The sequence below is a fragment of the Neolamprologus multifasciatus genome, chromosome 22 (genome assembly GCF_963576455.1).
Source record: "Neolamprologus multifasciatus chromosome 22, fNeoMul1.2, whole genome shotgun sequence".
NCBI lineage: Eukaryota > Metazoa > Chordata > Actinopteri > Cichliformes > Cichlidae > Neolamprologus > Neolamprologus multifasciatus.
In genome coordinates this window covers 16,161,328-16,183,295 of record NC_140459.1, presented here as the reverse complement: position 1 = coordinate 16,183,295, position 21,968 = coordinate 16,161,328, and the positions used below count along the sequence as shown (strand labels likewise).

The following is a 21,968-nucleotide window of genomic DNA, read 5'->3' as shown; positions in this document are numbered from 1 at the left end:
TTGCTAGTGGTTAATGAAGGGTTTAACATGCACTAGCCTCAGATGTGCTGCCCTGCTTTTTTTTTTTCCTTTTCCCTCTTCTGCCATGGTTTCCCAATCCTTTTCAGCATTATAAAGATTTACAAAAGTACCTCAGCACATTGATGATTTCATTTTTTTATTTTTTTAAACCACTCGATCCTCCACTGGAGCGTCACTCACCGTCAGAGCCGCGCTCCGAGTTTTATTTTGACATCCTCTAGGTTTGATAGCGCCATTTGCCTTTTTACTCGGCTTTGATTCATTCCTCCTTCCTCCTCACTGTGCTCCCTTTACCTCCCCAGATGAAAGCAGTCATTTCTTCTCCCTTCAGGGACGGGGAGAGAAATAATTTTATTAGTCGGCGCAGTGTGTAAAGCTGTTGTCTTTGCTTTTGACATTAAGGCCTACAAAAAAACATGTTAGAAACAAAACAAACAAGGGGCGGTCAGAGGCAACTGTAGGGGGGGGATGGTTTTTGAGAATCGCCTCATTTTTGATGTGTGCTTTCACAAAATAATATAATATCTTAGCGGGGTCGATATCAAGAGCGGTATCCACATTGCTTCTTGATCTTCGTTCTCAGCTCTTTAATTTGGATCTGCTCATCTACAAGCATAGCATTAAAGCTTCTAAATACATTAGCAAAAACGGAGGTAGTTGGATAGAGAGCAGTGCACAAGCTGTGAACATGTTCCTATGGTAACTAGGCCACACTTCCCCTGGCTAGTACACATACACACACGCACACAGGGAGGAACAAGGCAGGAGAGAGACAGAAAACACACACGTGATGGAGAGCAACTTTAGATTGTTTATTCGGGTTACTGTTCTTGTGTCTTCCTCCGCTCAGAGGCCATTTTTATACAGTACTGTCTTGGCCTTCAGAAGTAGTGGTTACACTGCAGAATACTCAGTGTTTCTCCAGAAATATCTGCCAGTTTTCAAGCCGATCGCAGGTTCTTCCCCGTGGCTCCCTCGCTCCCACACTGCCCCTGCTTCCTCAACCCCTCCACCCACCTCTCCTCTCTCATCTTGCAGCTCTTCTGTGCGTTTTACTTCTCCTTGATTACAGTGCTGCTTCTAAACTTAGCAGCAGAGTGGCTCCGAAGAGTCAGAGGTGTCGCTTTTCTACTTAGAATAAAGCCAGCTGTCCACATTTTTGTGAGGCGTGTTGAATTTAAAGCATCTCGGTCTTTTAGGTGTACGTGCTGGGCTCATGAAACCGAGCTAGTAAGACCGTCATCTTTGGGTCTTCACTCGAAAGGGGTTTTTAAGTCTCTTAAACAGCCCTAATGTTTTCTCACTTCACATTTAAATGCAGCGGGCACTTCAGGACTTAATACTTAAGTATCTGATTCTCTAAATGCCAGCAGTTTGTACCTCTCTGCGCTCGCCATCTCCCGTGTCATTCTGTGTTTGGTAAATCACTGCTCACACTTAAACCGTGTCAAACCTCCTGGGGCAAGGCTGCGGGGCTGTCAAAGAGCCACGGAGTTGATGCTGCGAGGTTTTGCTCCTGTCAGTCATGCAGGATGATTGTTTGGACAGCTTGCTGTAAATGAATGGCCTTAACTTTTTACACTCATTACACCATCTGCGTTTGCTTTTCAGCACCTGTGACGCTGCTCGAATTCACAATGGTGGATGAACCATGGGTCGTACTTGGCGTTTAGATGTTAAACACTGGCTCTGAAGAGTCAGTTCATACAAATGAACACAAAATAAATTAAAATACATTAAAATACATTTCTCACTTGCTTCTTGTGTTAATGAACCGTGCAAGCAGTTTTCTTATATCTCTCTATTTCTTCTTATATATTATAGTTAATGCCTTTATGCACATTCAGTTTTTCTGGAAAAAGCCATAAATACTACTGGATTAAACACTAGTCTGACACTTGAAACAAGAGTGTAATGAAGTGATTAAAAAAAACAAAGTGAAGTTTTTCTGCCATCATGAACAAAGTTGCGTTTACTTTCATCATACGGGCGCAGAGAGAATATCAGATACATCAACACTTTGACTCGTTCTTAAATTACTCACTTTAATGAGGCTGCATGTTTCAAATGTGATTTTAATCCTTTTTAGTTTATATTTTACCAGTTTTACTAGTTTAAACAAACAAAAATTTGACATAATTGTATTAGAATGTTGTTTTCTCACTAGAATCACAAACCCTTGCCCTAAACTGTGATGTAGAGGGAGATGCATTTCACCAGCTGAACATTTGAATACATTTTTTAAAAAGTTTGTTTTTTAAAAAATCTCTAAAATCGTTCATAACAAATTTCTAAGCGTTGTGGTATAAAAATTTCTCACGTTATATTTTTAGGATAATTGATGTAACGATATAAGATATTTTTTTAAAAATGTATAATTTTTATTTATATTAGTGCTGTCAGCGTTAATCTAGTTAATATGATGTTAATGCCTCGTGCAGCCCCACACATGGGGCGATTCCGCATTAACTCGCTAACGGAGATTTGCCGCGTTAATGCGTCATTTTAACGAGATTAACGCTGACAGCACTAATTTATATATCATACCACCGAAATTGAAATGGAAGAATTATTTTTTTGTGAAGTCAGGTTGGCGATGTTCTAGAGTGCTGTACAAGATCTTGAGCCAACCCTCATTTCTTTATATTTTGCATTTCTTTATTCTTCAACACAGCCTGAACTCTCTCAGGCAGCTTTCCTGTAATTTTTTCAAGTAGTCTTCAGAAATAGTTATTCTTACTTCTTGATGGACATTCAAAGCTCTTCTTTGGGTGTTGGCTGCCTTTTGTTCTGTTCTTAATCAAGATGGTCCCACACTGCTTCAATAATCCTGAGGTTCAGGCTCTGGGGAGATTTTGATCTGCATGTTGGATCAAAATCTGACAGCACCTTTCTTGGTGCCATCAATTTTAATAAGATCCCCAACACCGCTGGCTTAAGTGCAGTCCCAAACCATGACAGAGCCTCCACCTTTTTACACAGGACTGTAGACACTCATTGTTGCGCCTTTTCTGAGCTCTTAAGTTTGTATTGATGTAGATTTGAACCACTCCATCAGACCTGTTCTCGTGGATTTTCAGTCCAGTTGTTGTAAAATTTGGCATACCTCAGCCTTTTTTCCTGGTTTCCCTTCTTTAAGAATGGCTTCTTCACAGCCATCGTTTCACTGAGACCATGTCTGAATCGGCTTTGGGGAACAGTACATGGCTCAATTGGAAGGTCCAGATCTATGTCTCAGATCTGCTAGAGATTAGGGTTTTTTTTTTTTTAGGCCTGACAGTTCTTCTTTTGTCCTCTTTGTCCAGTTATCTGAATTGATTTATGGACACACTGCACACCATTCTGACATACACCAAGTTTTCAGATAATGGCTCTCTGAGAATCACCTTGTTGGTGAAAATTGATGCTTGTCAAACTTGACATTTTTCTTATATTCGCCTAAGACCTTTAAAAAAGAAAAAAAAGGGAAAAAAGGCTAATTGTAACAAAGTGCGTAAAGATACAATTTAAAACAGGTTCTTTTAAGTTGCTTGTTTCAACACAACACTGGTTCATTTCTTGAGTTAGGCGTCTTTTTGTGCATGAGTGATTCATAGGTCAGCATTAAGTGGCTTAACAAACAAAAAAATAGTTCATCTGAAAATGGTCAGGTGTCAAAAGAAAAATTTAAAAAAAACTACGACAAAGTTAAAATGTAAAGAAATGAGGGATGGCTCAGGACTTATGCACTGTACTGAATATGTTTGTATATGTGCAAATCTCACTGTAACCTGGATTAAAGACGGTTATCACTGATGTAGCTGGAAAATCCAATATGCATATAAATGTACGGGACATGCAACGACATCCAGACTGTTTCTTCCTTGGAGCCTGTCCCAGCTGTCATAGAGCCAGGATACTCCCTGAAGAGCTAACTGAATGACAGGCAAGCGCTCGCTCTCACATCCCCACCTACGGCCAGTACAGAATCACAAGTTCACCTGTCATGCACGTCTTAGGGAGGAGGCACCCACACAGGCGCAGGGAGAACATAGAAACGCCACACAGAAAGACCTCAGCCAATCAGCATGCTCACCCTGTAATAAAATACCAGCCAGCTGTTTCACTGAATTATGAAGTTGTGTATCATATTATAGACAATCTGAACTATTTCAGAGCTTATGATAGTGAAAGTCATGACCTGTCTAAAGGGTTAACTGTCAGACATTGTAAAACATATATTTGGTTATTAAATGTACAAAACTTCTATTCACTTGAACTTAATAGACAGTGATGAAATCTTAATCCATAGTTTGCTGAGCCTATTGTCACATTACCATTAGGGTAGGATTAACTGCGGCTACCTTGACAGTTTGGCTTACCTTATGGGTACTCGGAGCTGTCATAAAAAGAGCAACTTCCCATGGCATAATCACGGGTTGGTTGTTGACATGGCAGTATTTACTCGTTGGAATATGGCAATTATGGAGACTTCCATATGACATGAAAACAACATCTGCCCCAGCAGGCCTGGTCTGTGAGTCACCGGAGCCTCCTTGTTGTCATATGCTTCAGACCACACATAACGAGATTTGGTGCGTGTGAACTGGAAACACTGTCACTCCGGGACAAACCGGACGCCGACATCGTGGAAAGACGTAGGCCTCAGACGCCGTCTAACATAGCAGCATGAATGTGGATTTTTAACCTGCTTGAAAATAGAGATACAGTAACAAGAGACTCTCCCTGAAGGCCAAGAGCTATACTATTTTATGATGTTTTTATTACAGCATGCTCACCGTGGCCTGTTATACTGATATTGTGACGTTGTAGGGCGTCATATTGAAAAAATAAAAAGTGTGTTGCACAGCTCTCTCCATGCCCTTCCATATGACATATTACTCGATATGGTTTCAAGAAATGCTTTTTTCAAGGTGTCCTTCATTGGGTGCTAACAATGAAGGACAAGCTTAGCCAACCTAGGTACTCGTGTCCCCTAAGGCCTGGTATATTGGTGTGAAGTTAAAAAATTGCGGGGACTGCTAACAAACAAACAAACAGAAGTGATTATGTACTCTCTCCTGTCAGAGGGAGAAACTATGGAAAGGTGTTAAAAGTAAAAGCACATTAATTGTCTTAAACTGATTTTTAAAAACTTTTATAACAAAGAGGACGTCGTTTTATAAACCTATTGACTTTATTTAACCTACATAAATCGAGCACAATATGTTTTCTGCATTGTGTTTACATTCGACTAAATAACCCTGAAACCTACATTTTCCTCTGCTATGGGAATTTGAGCCATACTTTTACTGGTTTATTTATTTATTTTTGAGTCATAGTTGTGCGCTTCAGAGACACAAACTCTAAAATAACATTATGAACGAATGAAACTGCGAGGGGCTATTAACAGCTTTTATAATATGTGTGAAAACCTGCTCACGTTGAGTCTTAGGACTGTCTTTTTTTTTTCTTCTTTTTTTGTTTGATTACAGCCAAAAACCAAGAACTAATTATGGTATTATTTTAGGTAAAGACTCAGTTTTTTGCTTGATACTGATTGAATACCTCATCTCAGGGTACCTGCGCAGATCTGATACCAGCCTTCAGCTAACATGCTAGCACTATGCCTCTCATTACACTGATTGCTGTGAAGATTTGAGCTCCACAGACTGTAATTACTGCAGCTGCCTTTGGTGATCCTCTGAATTTTCTTTTTTCCTCATCTAAGGGAAGTGACTACTAAACTCTGACAGTCCCCTAACTTTTCATGCAGGTATCATCATCAGAAATAGAAAGGTTTATGATCAAATACCTTTAAAACTAACGAGCTTCACTGTATATTGGAGTTAGCTCTAATTAGCAGCGAGTAAGTTGTGTGTGTGTCGGTGTGTATCCCATCCTCTATTTAGGCTAAAAGCAAGAAAACAGATTCAGTGAGGGGGAACAGTTGTCTAGTGTCTAATTAGAGTGCTCATTATAGCTAATATTATCATCCTAGGATGCAAACATCTGACAATATAGCATTGTCGTTATGAGTGAAAGCGTGCTAATGTTAGTGTTTACCTCAAATCACCTTCTGTGGAGAATTAGAGGCTCTGGCATGGCTGCAGCCCCTCAGTCTTGTTGAGCACCAGTAATGCTACGGTCCAGTGTTTTTTGAAGTGTCCTATTATGTAAGGTGGCATGAGACGAAGGATTAGTGAGGTTGCCTGTTGTGACGGCATCATTGTTTCAGCTAATGCTGATTTGGTAGATTTGGTGAACTGGTGGGTTATTAGTATTTTTTTGTAGATTTCACAAGTGTGTTTTCTGGAATCAACAGAGTTTTGAGTTTTTTGTTTTTTGTAGATATCTGCAGAAAAATCATAATTGTTAAATTGCTGTCGTGATCACTCAGTTTCAAGGATAACTCATTATTATATACATCAGCTTTCACACCTGATTGGGGGGGGGGATTATTACCTGAAAATGATTTTATTCAAATGATTCTATAAAAGCAAAGTTTCCAGATATGTATTAATAGAGATATACATGATAAAGGTTGAGTATGTTTCTCCAACACCCACTCGCAGTCTTCCTCTTTCTGTTTTCTCTCTCTGTATCACAGTTAGCTAGAGGCTGTTGCCACCCACACACTGAGTCCTGACAGCAATTTACATTCAGAATAGCCGATGCGAACGCATCCATGTGGTCTGATATGTCACGTTTCCTTAGATCACTGCATGCTGCAGGTGACTTTCTCAGTGGCAGGTGACAATACAACCTAAATATTTGTCTGCTTGGTCATTTGATCCATTTGCTCTCGCGCTGAGACACGAGGCAGAGTTGGGATTCGGCCCCACAACGATCGAGGAAGATATCCGCTCCCGCCCATCCCTCGTGGTCGGGCCGACGGGTCTGAGCATTTTTCTCACGCGTCTGTCGGGAGAAACAGATGAGTTGTGCTGCGTGTTGGTGTGTTTCATCATCTTTACTGTGCAGTTGTGTGCCCGTATCTTCTGCAGTTCAAGTAGAAGCCCTTGGAGTTGTTTCCATGGATACCAAACAATTAGCTGGGATTCAGAATAGAACCTGGAGAGTCGCCTATTTAGAGGCTTTGGGAGTGAGGAAATCATAGGATGACAGAGTGTCTTGATTTTGCATTGCAAAGGGAAGAAAAAAGGGCTCCCGTGGGTAATGGGTAACTTCTAAAGGAAAAATAAATAAATAAATAAATAAATAAAATGCTCCAGCAGATCAATCACAGACAAAAATAGAACAGCAGAGCGACTGTGAACATGAAACACGATCACGTTTCCTTATGTGCTGTGAAACATACGGACGCTCTGAAGCTAGCTTAAAAGAATGCATGCATATAAAATGGAATATGACCGTATTGTACAACCTGGGCTCACTTGAGGGCCGTATTGTAGCTTTTGACATGGCTCATTCCCACTTGTGAAAGGCTGAACAGTGTGTAGCTGAAAATGTGATTGCTTTTTTGTTTTTTGTTTTTTTTAAAGAAAAACCTTCATTCTTGGGGACATGAGGAAAGGCTAAATATAGATTGTGCTCCCAAAGGTTTGCACATAAGATAAAGGTACACAAGCAGCCTATTACCTGAAGACTATATATATAAAGTGATATCATATGTATGATGTGATTGTTGCAGTAGGCAGGAGGTGATTAGCATCTGCTTGACTCAGAGAGAGGGAAACATGCTAGCTTTATTCTGCCTTAAAATAGCTTTGGAGATGTTAGGGAAGTTGGGGAAGGTGCATTTTGGGATCAGATTAACAAAATATAGATTAAGTAATTTGTTTAGATTTTAAAAACTGAATGTTGTGGTTTCTATTGAGGTTTATGTTCCAGAGTATTTGCTAGCTATGGCCTGTAACCTTTGAATAGAGCGACCTTGTTTTATTTCTTTTAGCAAGAGCTAACCAGTTATAAGCCATTGCCTGATATTTAACTTACAGATAGAAAATCTAATGTCTTGACTGCCCTATGTATGATTACAGTGGCCAATGGAATTAAAGATGGGGACATTATTATGTCAACTATATAAAATGTGTTACAGGAACAGCTAGGTACTAGCTAGGTTACGCAGCACAGAAAAAGCCAGCTAACGTCCAAACTGTTTTTTTCTTTACTGGCAAAGACTCTGGTATGCTTGAAGGCTTTGGAAAATGCAAAGAAGTGCATAGATTTTGAACTCTTAACTATTTTCATGTTTTACAGCTTTTTCTGTTTTTAAAGACTCCACACACACACTAGTGTACTTAGTGCTTAAGACCAAAGTGGACTGTATGTGCCCACAATATAAATTGAGTTTGACAATCCTGATCTGGATTAACATGCAAAAAACAGATTTAAGTCTTTTTAACTCGTAGATGTCAGACTGTGTCCATTCCTTGAATTTTGGTTAGCAATGATGTAAATAGACAGCCACTTATAATACATGTATAAATGATTTAGCCTCTTATTTAAAAACTCTGATGGTTTATTGTAAAACCAGTAGTCTATCACAATCCACACACTGTTATCCTCACAGGCTAAAGATGCAAATTTCACTGGATTGTTGTTTATTTCCAGTTTATGTATCAGAAACTGTTCAATAACCCACTTTTTTCAGACTATAGATGTAATTTGATTGAGATTCTGCAGTCAAAGAAAGAGCAAATAGAGGAAATATTGGAAAGTCTGGTTGTTCTTGATTGCCTCATTGCTTGGCTGTTTTTGTGCACAGCTGGGATTCTCGATCTGTATCCTTGACTGGCTTTTTTTTAAGTGCTGCGTCACATTTTATTGTGGGTGGTAAGGTGTTATATCATTAATTATAATCTCTGGAGAGAGTGCATTTGTGGTGCTAAAACCAATATCATATAGTTCCATATAGTCCTAACGGTAAACTGGTATTAGTTGGACATAAGTAAAGGAAACAGTTGACGCATCTTAATTTGACCAGTTTAATCTGACCGTGTCAGCAAACACAGAAACATTTTGGCCTTGCGTTCTGATGAAATCCAACAAACTGGTTATTGATTCTGTGTTATGTGAGTGTTATCGTGAGATCAGTTTTTCCCACAGTTACTATTTTAACTTGGTGTTTGAGGAAATTGAACAGTTAATGAATACCTCAGATTTCTGTCGTTCATATTTAAAGATGGGGATAATGTGGGATGGATATATTCGTACTCTGTGACCCTCACGCTCCTCTGCACTGGAATTGCCTTCCAGGTCACCACATAGACACAGACACTCGTGCAGAGAAAGTCTCAAAGATAGATGCATATACTTTTATAGATCCATCACCATGTTTCCTCAGTTGCTACTAGCCTAAAGTCAAACCAAGACCATGGGTTTCAAGATGACTCATCAGAGTGTGGGTCTTCCTCCGAATATAGTTCTCACATCAGGGTTTCTTTTTCTTTTTTTGCGTCATTTTCCACTGGCATTAGATATAAAAAGTTTTCCCTTCTGATGACGAATATCTGTTTGGGCATGCAGTTGTTTTTCAGACACTGTGTTGTTTTTTGTGTTTTTCTCGGGGGGCTGTAGATGTATGTTCTTGTTGCTGGTGTTCTTCAGCTTGAACTTCTCTGTGCTGGTATCTTGCCTGCTAATAATGTGTGTTCTGTCAGTGTTTTCTGATGATGTTTTCCTTTCTTGATGGGACTGAAGTGGCAGCTGCAAGGTAATGACGCAAGCTATGAGTAGGAAGTTTGTTGTGAAAGCAGTAAAACGTTTCTAACTAATGGAAAACTTGTGTCTTGTGACCTCAGAGAGAATGAAACAAAATGTAACAATAAACGGATAAAAATTAGTTTTAAAAAAGGACAAAAAAAATCATTAAAATCATAACTGCTTGATTGATTCAAGCATTATGCAGGATTTTACTGATGTTTTGTTGCGTTTTGTTTCTTCTTTCTCATTATTACAGGATCAAAGACATCATTCCTTTAGTTGCTTTCACGGCATCATGCTGATGCAGAATTTCACTATCGTGCTTGAGTACAGTAGTTTGCCAACACAGTTAATTTCCACTGAGATCTCTTAACTCTTAGCAAATTTCCTCTATTTTGGCAGACTTGATACATAAAATATTTAAGCCTGGAAAAAAGTAAAAATGTGATAATCCAACTCTTTATCTCAGAACTGGCTGCCAGATTGTACTAGCTGGAGTTGCCTTAACATTGGTTGACATAAATATTGAAGTGAATGTGAATTTAAAGACATGATAAGTGATAAATTTAAATGGCTTGAACTAAGTAGATGTAAGTTTAAAATTACAAAATTCTTACTGGTTTCAATCCCTGATATCCCCACAAAGTCTCAGCGTTTAATAATTATTGTGTTCAAGTTATGCTCCTGCATTTATTGAAGGTTTCAGTCTTTTCCATTTCTTATTTGTTTAACTCTGTTATTCTTGCTGCTTTTGTTTGGCACTTTTTCTTCATAGACCAATCTCGCAGGGCAAGTTTTGCCTCTGCAAGACAGTCAAGCATGGAAACTCCTCCCAATACAACCCCACAGCCTTTCAGACAGCCGGTAAGTACAATAAAACCATACAATGCACGCTCAAGCATGTGACGTAAGCTTTATGCTTGTGTAGAAAACCCCGCAGGGTAGCTAGCTCCTCTGTAAACTTCCCACTGTAAAACCATAACTTATTTTCCTCCTGTTTTTTTTTATTTTTTATTTTTTAAATCTTTAGAGCTTTCTCAATCGAAGGTTGAAGGGTTCCATCAAGAGGGCAAAAAGTCAGCCCAAACTTGACCGGACCAGCAGCTTCAGACAAATGATTTTGCCCCGGTTTCGTAGTGCTGACCAAGAAAGGTAAGTAATCATAATATATATTTCCAGTTTGTGATCTGTCCATTGCTCTCCATTCCAGATTTTAAATATTATTACCTCAGAGCGACGATGTGCTCACAGTTCATCCAATATTCATAATGAAAAGTCAGACGAGGCCAAGGCTGCAGTTTGAAAGAGAATTTTTGATACGGTAATGGTCTGTAATCCAGAGACAAAAGGCACTCGCAGTACCTGGAAAGTTACTCCTTTGCCATTTCACTGATTTTATGACAAAAACAAAAGATAAAAAAAAGATTAGAGCATGAATTTGAATGCTGAAGGAAGTTAAAGTATGCAGAAGATACACAGACAAACCGCAACTGAGTATAAAGAACCAGAGGCTGTAAACATTTACATTGTTTTCTGCTAGCTGATGTAATCTGGAAAAAAATAGACTACAGATATCGCCAGCAGGTGTGGAATTAGTAACGTCCTGGTTATAACGAGCTCAATTGTATCATAGCCATCACTAAGATAGTGGATACATTTATGCACTGAGCTTGGGAGCTAAACCATCAGCAATCAGAATCTGTTCTTTCTTGGGTGTCTGACAATCCTGTTTTTGTGCACTGTGTGTTATTTCAGTGGCTACTTTACATCACAATGGCAAAACCTCTTAACTTTTTTCCTGAAAGCTGTGGGGTTTTTTTTTTCCTTCTTTTCATTGAGTTGCTAATGTCAGTACCTGGTTTTAAGATTGCCTGTTACAAGCCGACCGACAAGCTGATTCATTTCAGTAAACTCAGGGATTTTGTTGTTACAGTCCTACTTACTCTGGTATGAATGACCAGTTGCCAAAATGTTAGCAAGCTCTAACCAACAGAAAATACATTTTATTGTCAGGCGCCTGGTCCGAACACTCATCCAGAGCCATTCGTCTGTAAATGATTAATCTATACGGGCCTTTTTTGCAGCAAGCATCTGACTTATCACAGCTGGAGAAGTCAGTGTTATTCCCAGTGAGATTAACTTTGACTCTCTTCTATTCAAGTGTGCCACTTATTCATTTTCATTTTTTTGTATTTGCACTTTTCCAGCTGTGATGTCTGCTGTGAAAAAGGCCTATGGAGGACAACAGATCAATAAAAGAAAAAAGTAATGGGTCTGCACGCTGGCTTTAAAGCTTCCAAATATAGCTTAGGCAACATGGGTAAAAAAGGGACTGTTTAACTTTAATGGTGACAAAAAGTGTATAAACACTGAACTGGCTACATCAATGCTGACATCATTATTTGGCTATTCTATGATGGGTCTCTATGCATGATAATATTAAATCCATTATCACTGATTGAAATGCTCTTTTCTTCTCTTAGGGCGTTTCTTTAAACGGTGTCTTTAAATCAGCCGTACCTGCGCTTCGGATTATTACTCACATGTCATGCTCACATGCAATCATTAAGATTTGTGTTACCCCAATTAGAGATATGCATTAATCCTTTCATCACAAATCTATTTTGTGCTTTTAAAGGGACACGTTTGTCCTCAAGTGGCTCAAGCAGAATGTGTATGAATCTCCGAGGAGCTCATGACTGCTTTCGCTCCCACTGTAGCTCCTTATCAGCCACAAAAGCAGAGCCCCGTTGAAAGAAGGACGCTGCCTTTAGCGATACCTTCACAGATGGTTTCAGCCAGTGACGAAAGATCTTCATTTGAGTGATATTAATAGAAGAGCAGTCTATCCAATCATTGCAATGATGCTCTCTGAGCTGCGATTTATTACAGATGAACAGAAAATAAATAGGGGGTGAAGGCTTGTATTATCACAACACGGAAAAGGTTTGTTAGTTCAGTTTGTTTTATGTCTGCACAAAAAGATTAAACAATAGCAGCTTAATTAGATGCACATTTATTTAAATATGTACTCATACTCATGTATTTTTTATTGAGATGTCTCTATGAGAAGCCTGCTCATATATACAATTAGAATCACTGGTTTTCATCAGCACAAAGTCAGGAAAATAGAGCTGAAATGAGTGTAGTGTTGAAATCCGTTGGGCATTGCAGTGAAGACACTAGTGTGATTTTTCTTGTCGGGATGCAATAGCTTGCAGCTCTAGAGGCTTTCACCGCAGCTTTTTCTTGTTTTGCGTTCTGAACTAAGGTCACATCCCGATGGATTCTCGCTTGCATTGTGATCAAAATTTTATGCAGTCCTCACACAATCCAGTCACGATGCACATATGGGAAGTACAAAGATGTAGAGAGGGAGAAGGTAAAAATCTAATGCTGACACTACACTTTGCTCTCACTACAGGAGATGCTGTAACAGACGCATTTAGGGCAGGTGTGGCTGACCGATCCTAGAAGTAATCAGTGTGTCGTTTTTGCAAAGCGCGTAGAAATCCTCTGTTGTAAAATTCAGATTGCTGGTTTAGATGTTAAAGCAAGTTTTGCATTGACCCGAGGGTTTCTGTGGGGGCAGCAGTGAAGGAGGAGGTGGTGGAGGGAGCTAAACGGCGATGGGGTTAAAGTCTGCCTCGGTCGATCTGCCTTTCCCCTCTAACCACAGCCGTTCACCGCTGCCTCAGACAGCTGCCTTCACAGCCTGCTCTGCGTTCTGCCCACACACACTTAATTCACTCAGTAGTGTTAAGTTGACTTTGCAATAAACCCACAGCATTCAACTTCACACTCTAGCTTTCCAACGCAGCTGCTCGGCCTTTGCTGCCAAGTCGGTTTACCATGTCCTGCGTTCTGCGATGGCACCGTCAGCTCCCTTAACACGATGATTCACTCCTCTTCTGATCAGTATTAAAATGCAGCCTTAAATTTCTCTTCTCCTTTTACTGCATCATTATCCATTCAGTCAGGACCAGGATAGTCAGAAGATTGTTACTTCCTGTTGCAGTAATTTATATTTATAGCAGCGTGATTCTGCTCTGGGATCATCCATAAGTGTATATAATGTGCAGCAAGACTCTTGTATGGACCAGTTACTGCTACTCCAGGCATCAGTTACTACAGATATGACATTGATTAGGCCAGATACAACATGAAAGGAAAAGCTGGGATGTAGGTGGGTTGTAAAGTGGCTTGCAGATGTGTAGTAACTGCAATAACAGCTATCAAATGAAATGTGTGTGACCTGCGTAACTAATGCTGCGCTAAGTATGTGCATTCAAAGCACCACTACATGCTGAGTCATACTTTTGGTGCAATTAGACCCCATATTTTTTTTGCTAATTGTACTTTAAAGTTAATTTTGAAAAGCTTCCATTGTGAGAAATTTGCTTGATCACTTTCTGACTAAGGTTTGTTCACAAATACATTTCCCCATTCTTTTTTAAAAGATCCCTGTCCACATCAAAATGCAAATGTCAATGGTTAGGAGAGCAGTTTGGTGTTTGCTTAATAAGATTTTATAAACACTGTATTTTACTTTTTTTTTTTTTTTCTTTCACCAAAGCCAGTTTTGGAAAACATTACAGGAATAGACTGACCTTTTGGGAAATCTATTTCCATATCTTTGGAATCAGCCGTTAATTCCAGTTCACGTCTAACTAGAAAGCGAGGAGTGTTATTTTTAATTACAGAATTTAAAAATAAAATGTTTAACCATTCAGTCTAAACTGAGCCTCCAGTCGTGACTATAGAGCAGCCCATAGCCCTCTTCATCTCTAATGTCTGTCTGCCAGCAAATCAATTTAATGGTTCTCATTCAGTCTCTGTTTGCTGCAGCCTGAAAAGCTACAGTTAAACCAAAAGGACAGGCGCCCACTCACTAGTTGAGATGGTAACACACACAGCAAGTTAAACAATAGTTTATATTTAGGTTTTCTCCTTTTCCCATTACTGTGAGCAACAAAATCCCTTTCCTTGCTCCATTTTTTCCCAGTTCTGTTGCCTGTTAAAGACAGCTTCTTTCACATTTCTGCGTTCAGTTCCACCACTTTTTCTGTTCTTTGACAGAGCTGCCCTCTTCAAAGGTTATTCCATGATCAAGCCATAATCCTCCCTGCGTTTTTATACCTGCACTAGAGTGCACACTGCTGAGCTGCTTCTCAGCACTTGAATTTACATTACTAGACGGTAATATCGACCTTTAAATTCAGCTTTTGTTACTGTAGTTTAGTTAAAGGTATATCTGCATTTTCAGACGACACCACGAGCTGGGCTGCTATAGGCCGTTTCCTAATACACATTATGAGTCACATGAGCAAAGTCAATACACCAAACTGAAAACGCAAGAACTGAAAATCTGGTGTGGTTTACTTTTTCCATAAACTCATTATAAAAGGATCACATCTAAAATAATTGTGTTGAAATTGCAGGAGTGACACATGAGGATGTTTGAGCTACAGTGACTCATATTGTGTGAAAACACCACCATAATCACATCTGAATTCTGAAAGTAAGTCAATATCTTCCTCTTCTTCTCTAGGACTCGCTTGATGCAGAGCTTCAAAGAATCCCACTCCCATGAGTCCCTCCTTTCTCCTAGCAGTGCCGCAGAGGCTTTGGACCTAGTTTTGGATGAAGACGCCATAATCAAACCCGTCCATTCTAGCATTTTAGGACAAGAGTACTGCTTTGAGGTGCGTTGCGGTTGTTTAACCTTTTCCCTCTCTGTGGTTTCACTTCCCTGCTGCTGGATTTGTTTTATCTCACTGTATTTATGTCGCAATTCAGGTGCCACTACAAAGCCACTTCACACCTCACTTGAAAAATAAATGAGGTGGCCCAGTGGTTCATGGAATTAGTGCTTTAATTATTGAGTTAATTATATAAAATTGGAAACTGAGAATTGATAGTTTGGTCTGTTCGGAGTTACCAGAAAGCACAAAAACAAAAGAAGTGATTTGAAGACACAGGACCAGATTTACTAACTGGACTAAGTACCTCAAGGCTGCAAAAATGTGCCAATGGAGTGTAAGGTTCTGCAAGTGATCTATAAGCATGGGCAGCAAATACTTTTAACAAGTGACCCGATGCGATATATGATGTAAGAGCAGCACAAATTAGTGAGTCAGAAATGATCAGATCTGCGCAAGTTTTTCTCTCCATCAACAGCATGCCTGTTCAGCTGCAGGAGAATCAATATGTTTTGATACGAGGGCTAATTTTACTATTAGAAACTGACGGAGATGTAGCATCTGTTTATGGATAAATCAGACAGCCTAGATGTTAGATCTCAGCTTAGATAGCAGAACGTACTCAGAGAAAAGACTGCTTTATTATAGACGTATAAACCTGAAATCAGCATATAGCAGCTGACCTTCGTGTAGAACCTGAACACAGATTATTTACCTTATGGTCTTGGCCACTCTAGATGTTTATAAAGCTGCTAATAATGTGCAAGTAAGACCATGTGGGGGTGCAGCTATGTATTAAAAAGCCAAATATAGGCAGTTTTTGCAAAATCCCAAATTAGAATTAGTGAAATCTGATTGACATAGTTGTGTTTATTTCAGTCTGTTATGTAATAAAACTGTTACTAGAGAGAAATTAAAAAAAATAATATAAGAAAATGACACAAAAGTCCATTTGTGATGTTGCAGAGCTCAGTGTGTGCGCATGCAGAGACTTTTATGTACTTTGGGCTAATCTTAGTGTAGAAATCTGGCTAAAAACCTGAAACACTGAGAGGTAACTAGGCAGAACAACACAGCTGGCGTACTCAGGTGTCCCCTGTAGAGGTGGGATGCAGAGGAACTCTGGCCATGAGGTGAGCCAGTTTCCTGAAGAGCATGAGGGGGATCAAGGACAGGCCTTCCAACAAGTTATCAAGTCACTCACAGGCGACTGAGCAAAGCAGCAAAAGGTTTTGGAAGAAGAGGAAGGACTCTAACTGGGCTAAGAAATGTCTGCCATGGGGGGTAAAAGCAGAACGGGCATATACCTGGGGTGCCAGGTATTGCAGTTGAGCTTTCTGGTGGTGTCATGGCGCTGTCAGTGGAACACCAGTGAAAGAGGGTGCCCAACTGGTGGCCTTGACAATGTTTTTTGCCCCTTTCTCGATGACAAGTGCAATTACAGATTCCAACAAAAAGTCCTATGAGCTGAACTAAGTTAATTGAAAAACACTAAAGATGATCAAAAATAAAAATCATTGTTAACTATAGTTTTATAAGGAATCTTTCTTGATCATGAACGCAAAAAAGTGATATGTTTTATCCACAGGTAACAACTAGTTCAGGGACAAAATGTTTTGCCTGCCGTTCAGCTTCAGAAAGAGACAAATGGATCGAAAACCTGCAACGAGCTGTCAAGCCCAACAAGGTAGATTCAGTAGAACAGATTATATTTCATCCTAGTATTACACTCTCACTGAAAAGGATCGACTACATTGCAACATTATGAGACAGTTTTAAGTAAGGACTGTTATAATGCAGTAACAGAACTCCTCGTTTCACTTTCAGGATAACAGCAGACGGGTGGATAATGTCCTCAAGTTGTGGATCATCGAAGCGCGAGACCTTCCAGCTAAGAAACGCTATTATTGTGAGCTGTGTCTGGATGACATGCTGTATGCACGCACCACCAGCAAGCCCCGCACCGACACCGTCTTCTGGGGCGAGCATTTTGAATTTAACAATTTGCCTACCATTCGTAGCCTTCGTTTGCACCTCTACAAGGAAACGGACAAAAAAAGACGCAAGGTAACGGAAGTGTCTCGTGAAGTCATTTTTAATGCTTTTCGCCTAAACATTTGCAATAAATACGTGAAATAAACATGTTTTTTCTTAAAAATCTAGGAAAAAAGCACATACATTGGCCTTGTTAGCATCCCCATATCCAGCATCACCGGCAGGCAGTTCGTCGAGCAGTGGTACCCGGTGATTCAGTCCAGTGTTCTGGCCAAAAGTGGCGGCGTTGGAAGTACCAAAGTTATCAACGCCTCACTGCGTATCAAGTCTCGCTACCAGACAATGAACATCCTCCCGATGGAGCTGTACAAGGAGTTTGCGGAGTACATTACGAACAACTACCGAACACTGTGTGGGGTTCTGGAGCCTCTGTTGAGTGTGAAGAGCAAAGAGGAGGTGGCATTTGCACTGGTGCACATCCTTCAAAGCACGGGGAAGACAAAGGTAAAGAGAGGTCAAATTATGGCTTGTTGGTGTATCTTAAATAATTTATTTTCTTGTCTCCCTCTTTTCTGTTTGATTTGTATTTTTTAATTTGCAAGAATTTTTACAGAAGTACGGTTAGGTCCAAAGGTTTCTGGACAGTGGCACATTTTATTGTGTTTTTTCCTCTTTACACCAGCTCCGTGGATTTTAAACCAATCAACAATCAAGACTTTGAGCTTTAATTCAAGAGATTTTATAAAAAACACTTAAATGAACGATTTAGGAATTACAGATATTACAGTGTGATTGTGTGTACAGTGTCTATTTATGTCTGTCTCCACGTTGGGTGAGTGCTGAATAATTGTATATGAGAGCGTGAGGGTGGGAATGGATGTTTGTATCTGTGTGTGCCTGTTGGTTTGTGTCTATGCGTCAGGTTGGGTATCTCTAGGGACATCTCAGGCCCTCCATGGTATGGAGGCCTATCTCCCCCCACCACTCCCCCTGCCAATGGCAGACGCCCTCAGACATCGGTGCATTGGTGGTTCTTTGTGTCCGGGGATGGGCGTCCAGGTACCCACCGGCTCACTCCTGGTGGCTGCTTATCGGGGCCTGGAGCCTGGGGCTCGCTCGGGCTCCTTCGGGGGTGGGGTGCCCTCGGCCTCTCGGCCTGGGGCTTGGTCACTCTAGCACAGCTGGCTGCCGGCGGAGCTCACGGGCACGTCACTGCAACCCCCCCTGGCTTCTGCTCCGCAGCTGCTGAGTGACCCCTCATCTGGGACTCTCCTCAGCTCTTTCCAGGATAGTGGCGCAGCTTCCCCTCTGTTGGTGTTCCTTGGTCTCCTTTGCTCCTGGGGCCTCTGGATGTCTGGAGCCTTGATCTCCTCCATGCCTGCTTCATGCCCTGGAGGACGGGGCTATGGCCCCCCACACCCTCTAGCAGATCATTACATGAAGGAACCTTTTAGATACAAGCGCGCTCATGCTCACAGGTGTACACACGGGTGCTCACACACACAAACTACACCCTTTTTGGCTTCTACCTCAAAGCACACTGTGCGCTGTCGATCTTACGTGCTGCACAATAATATTTAATATTTAGTATTTACCGTTATATTCACATAGATCATCGCGATGATGTTGTTTATTATATTGCTCTCTTTTTCTTTGCCTGTTTTCTCTTTTTTCTTTCTCAACAGGTGATCCAGGTGATGGATATATGTATTTTTTGTCTGTTTGTTTTGTTGGTTTTTGGTTTTTGCCCTTTATCCCCGTCCCTCTTCCCTGCTCTTTTTCTTTCTTTCTTTCTCCTGTTTCTTTTCCCCAGTCAAGTCTGTCTGAATTACCGATATTTTTTCTCATATATTTATACATCAATCATGCATACTGTTATGACCACTGACAGGTGAAATGAATAACACTAATTATGTTTTTGTCATTGCACCCATTAGTGAGTGTGATATATTGGAGAGCAAGTGATTATTTTGTACTTTACGTGTTACTTTTACATTTATTTACTTTAGTTGTTACGTGTGTTAGAAGCTGCAAAAATGAGCAAGCATAAGGATTTGAGCAAGTTTGACAAACTGTGGCCAAACTGTTTTGGCTAGATGAGTGGGTCAGAGCATTTCCAGCGCTGCAGAACTTGTGAGGTGTTCCTAGTCTGCAGTGGTCAATGTCTACAGAAGTGGGCCAAGAAACAACAGTGATGAACCAGCGGCAGGTTCATGGGCAGCCAAGTGTCAGTTATTTGTAATGTTAATGTTGATGTTGGTTCTGATAATACATTTCTAGGATACACTGTATAACCACAGACCAGTCAGGGTACCCATGCTGACCCCTGTCCACTGTCGAAACGCCAACAATGGGCATGTGAGCATCAGAACTCAACCACGGAGCAATGGAAGAGCGTGCCCTGGTCTGATGAATCATGTGTTCTTTCACCTCATGTGTATGACCAGGTGCGTGTGGTCTTTTACCTGGCCAGCTGAAGCAATGTGATGCTTTAGGCCAGGGGTCAGCAACCTTTACCACCCAAAGAGCCATTTGGACCCGGTTTCCACGCAAAAGAAAACACTGGGAGCCGCAAATACTTTTTGACATCTAAAATGAAGATAACACCGTATATATTGTTTTTTACCTTTATGCTTTGTGTGAACAACTAAAGAGTGTTGCTTATGAAATCCATGAAGTGCTACAGAGAGAATTACATTTTATTTATGCAATGAACACATTTTGAACTCTTAAAGAAATATAACAAAAAGGAAAGACACCCAGCTGAACTAAAATGATCCATGTAGCAAAGAAAAACTGTTGTGTACTGCCACCCTTATATCGCCTTTGGGCTTTTGGAGCGTAGCAGAGCCTTGACCTGAATTAAAAAAAATAATTGGAATAAAGCACTATGCTACTAAAATTCTGCATAAATATTTATTTATTTACTTATATTTATTTTACATGGTAAATGTGTGTGGCAGGGCTTGGTCTGCAGTGCCGCTGCATGGGAGTCGGATGCACCTGAGTGGCACCCGCAATCACGCCTCGCCGCCTTAAAGTCTGTGCTCTCTTTGCTGTTGTGTTGTTGGGCTGTGAGCTGAAAAGCTACAGCCGGCTGTATGCGTACAGCAACCGTGTGTGAAAAGTGGTCGATAAAGAGATGCTGAAAAGCATCTTCATGGAAACATCGTCGGGTCTGCCGTGATACGTTTACAATGGAACTTCTGCTCCTGAACCTCTGCGCACAGTGAAGTCACTTTCATCTTTACGCAGGACTGTAAGCTGTCATCTGTGAGGCGTGAGCGGTGTTTGTTTTTAACATAGTTTGCGGTGGAGCTGCTGACATAATGTGGATCCAAAGATCCATAATTGGCCTACCTGGGGTTGAAAGTCTCAGTAAATGCACGGAGTTTCGGCAGGTACACCGGCTTCCGCGAGTGTGACGCTTATTTTGAGCGACGAAAAATAATAAAATATAATTTTATTTTTATATTTCAATATCACAATAATCTTCCAATTTAGAACTACAAGTTTAAAAAGAACTAATACAAAAAATACACTTCAGCTAAATACATGTAATTTATTTTCCCAAACCACGCGGAGCCGCAGTGTAAGGACTAAAGAGCCGCAGGTTGCCGACCCCTGCTTTAGGCAATGCTCTGGTGGAAAACCTTGGGTCGTCCCATCCACGTGGATGTACCGCCTATCTAAGCATTGTTGCAGACCATGTACACTCTTTCAAGGAAATGGTATTTCTTGATGGCTCTTTCAGTAGGATGTGCACCCTGCCACAAAGCAACAATGGTTCAGGAATGGTTTGAGGTGTTCACCTAGCCTCCAAAAGATCCAAGATCTGTGGGTGTGTGCTGGAGAAACAAGGACAATCCATGGAGGCCCCATCTCACTACCTAAAGGACTGAAAGGATCTGTTGCTAATATCTTGGTGCCAGATATCACAGCACACCTTTAGGGGTCTAGCAAAATCCATGCTTCAATGGGTTAAGGCAGTTTTGACAGTAAAATGGGGACCAACACAATATTAGGCAGGTGGTCATAATGTTATGCCTGATTGGCATATGAGGCATTTTCAGAGCCTAAAAAGTAATTAGATCATTAATTGACAAGCAATACTTTTGTTAAACTCCTTGAATTAAAGCTTAATGGTCAATGCATGCACAGTATGATTGTTTGATTTCAGATCTGCTGTGGTGGTGTACAGAGGTAAAACTACGAAACAAAAGTGTCTTATAGACTTAACTGTTTGTGTACTCAGCTGTACTGTAAGTGTAATCTCTTCTCAGGAGTTCCTGTCAGACATGGCGATGTGTGAGGTGGATCGATTCATGGAGCGAGAGCACTTGATCTTTCGGGAAAACACACTCGCTACAAAGGCCGTGGAAGAGTACCTCAAACTGATAGGTCACAGATACCTCAAGGAGGCTATAGGTAAGGCTGCTTTATCAGTGCCCTGCTGACTGAATGAAGGTATGTGTGCTTGAAGCTCTAAGTAAATACCTTTTTACTTTTTACTAAAATAGGCCAAGTTCATGCATAAGTAGCATCTGGCATTTAGCGTAACCGATTGTGCCATTGTTTGATGTTGTGCTTGTTTTTGTGACA

The 21,968-nt window shown here is 40.6% G+C and overlaps 1 protein-coding gene across 7 annotated transcripts in view; it reads left to right on the top strand.

Annotated features, from left to right (window-relative positions):
* LOC146493202 (ras/Rap GTPase-activating protein SynGAP-like) overlaps positions 1–21,968 on the top strand; it is a 63,400-nt gene that overhangs the window by 6,046 nt on the left and 35,386 nt on the right. For 5 of the 7 annotated variants that reach the window (XM_085147829.1, XM_085147825.1, XM_085147827.1 and 2 more), the window contains 7 exons: positions 10,445–10,533; positions 10,700–10,821; positions 15,221–15,374; positions 16,960–17,058; positions 17,178–17,438; positions 17,535–17,870; positions 21,650–21,794. In XM_085147829.1, coding sequence (XP_085003955.1) covers positions 10,489–10,533; positions 10,700–10,821; positions 15,221–15,374; positions 16,960–17,058; positions 17,178–17,438; positions 17,535–17,870; positions 21,650–21,794 — 1,162 coding nt within the window. In that variant the 5' untranslated portion in view covers positions 10,445–10,488. The remainder of the gene's footprint in view (positions 1–10,444; positions 10,534–10,699; positions 10,822–15,220; positions 15,375–16,959; positions 17,059–17,177; positions 17,439–17,534; positions 17,871–21,649; positions 21,795–21,968) is intronic. The other 2 variants (XM_085147830.1, XM_085147826.1) reach the window with 1 other exon arrangement.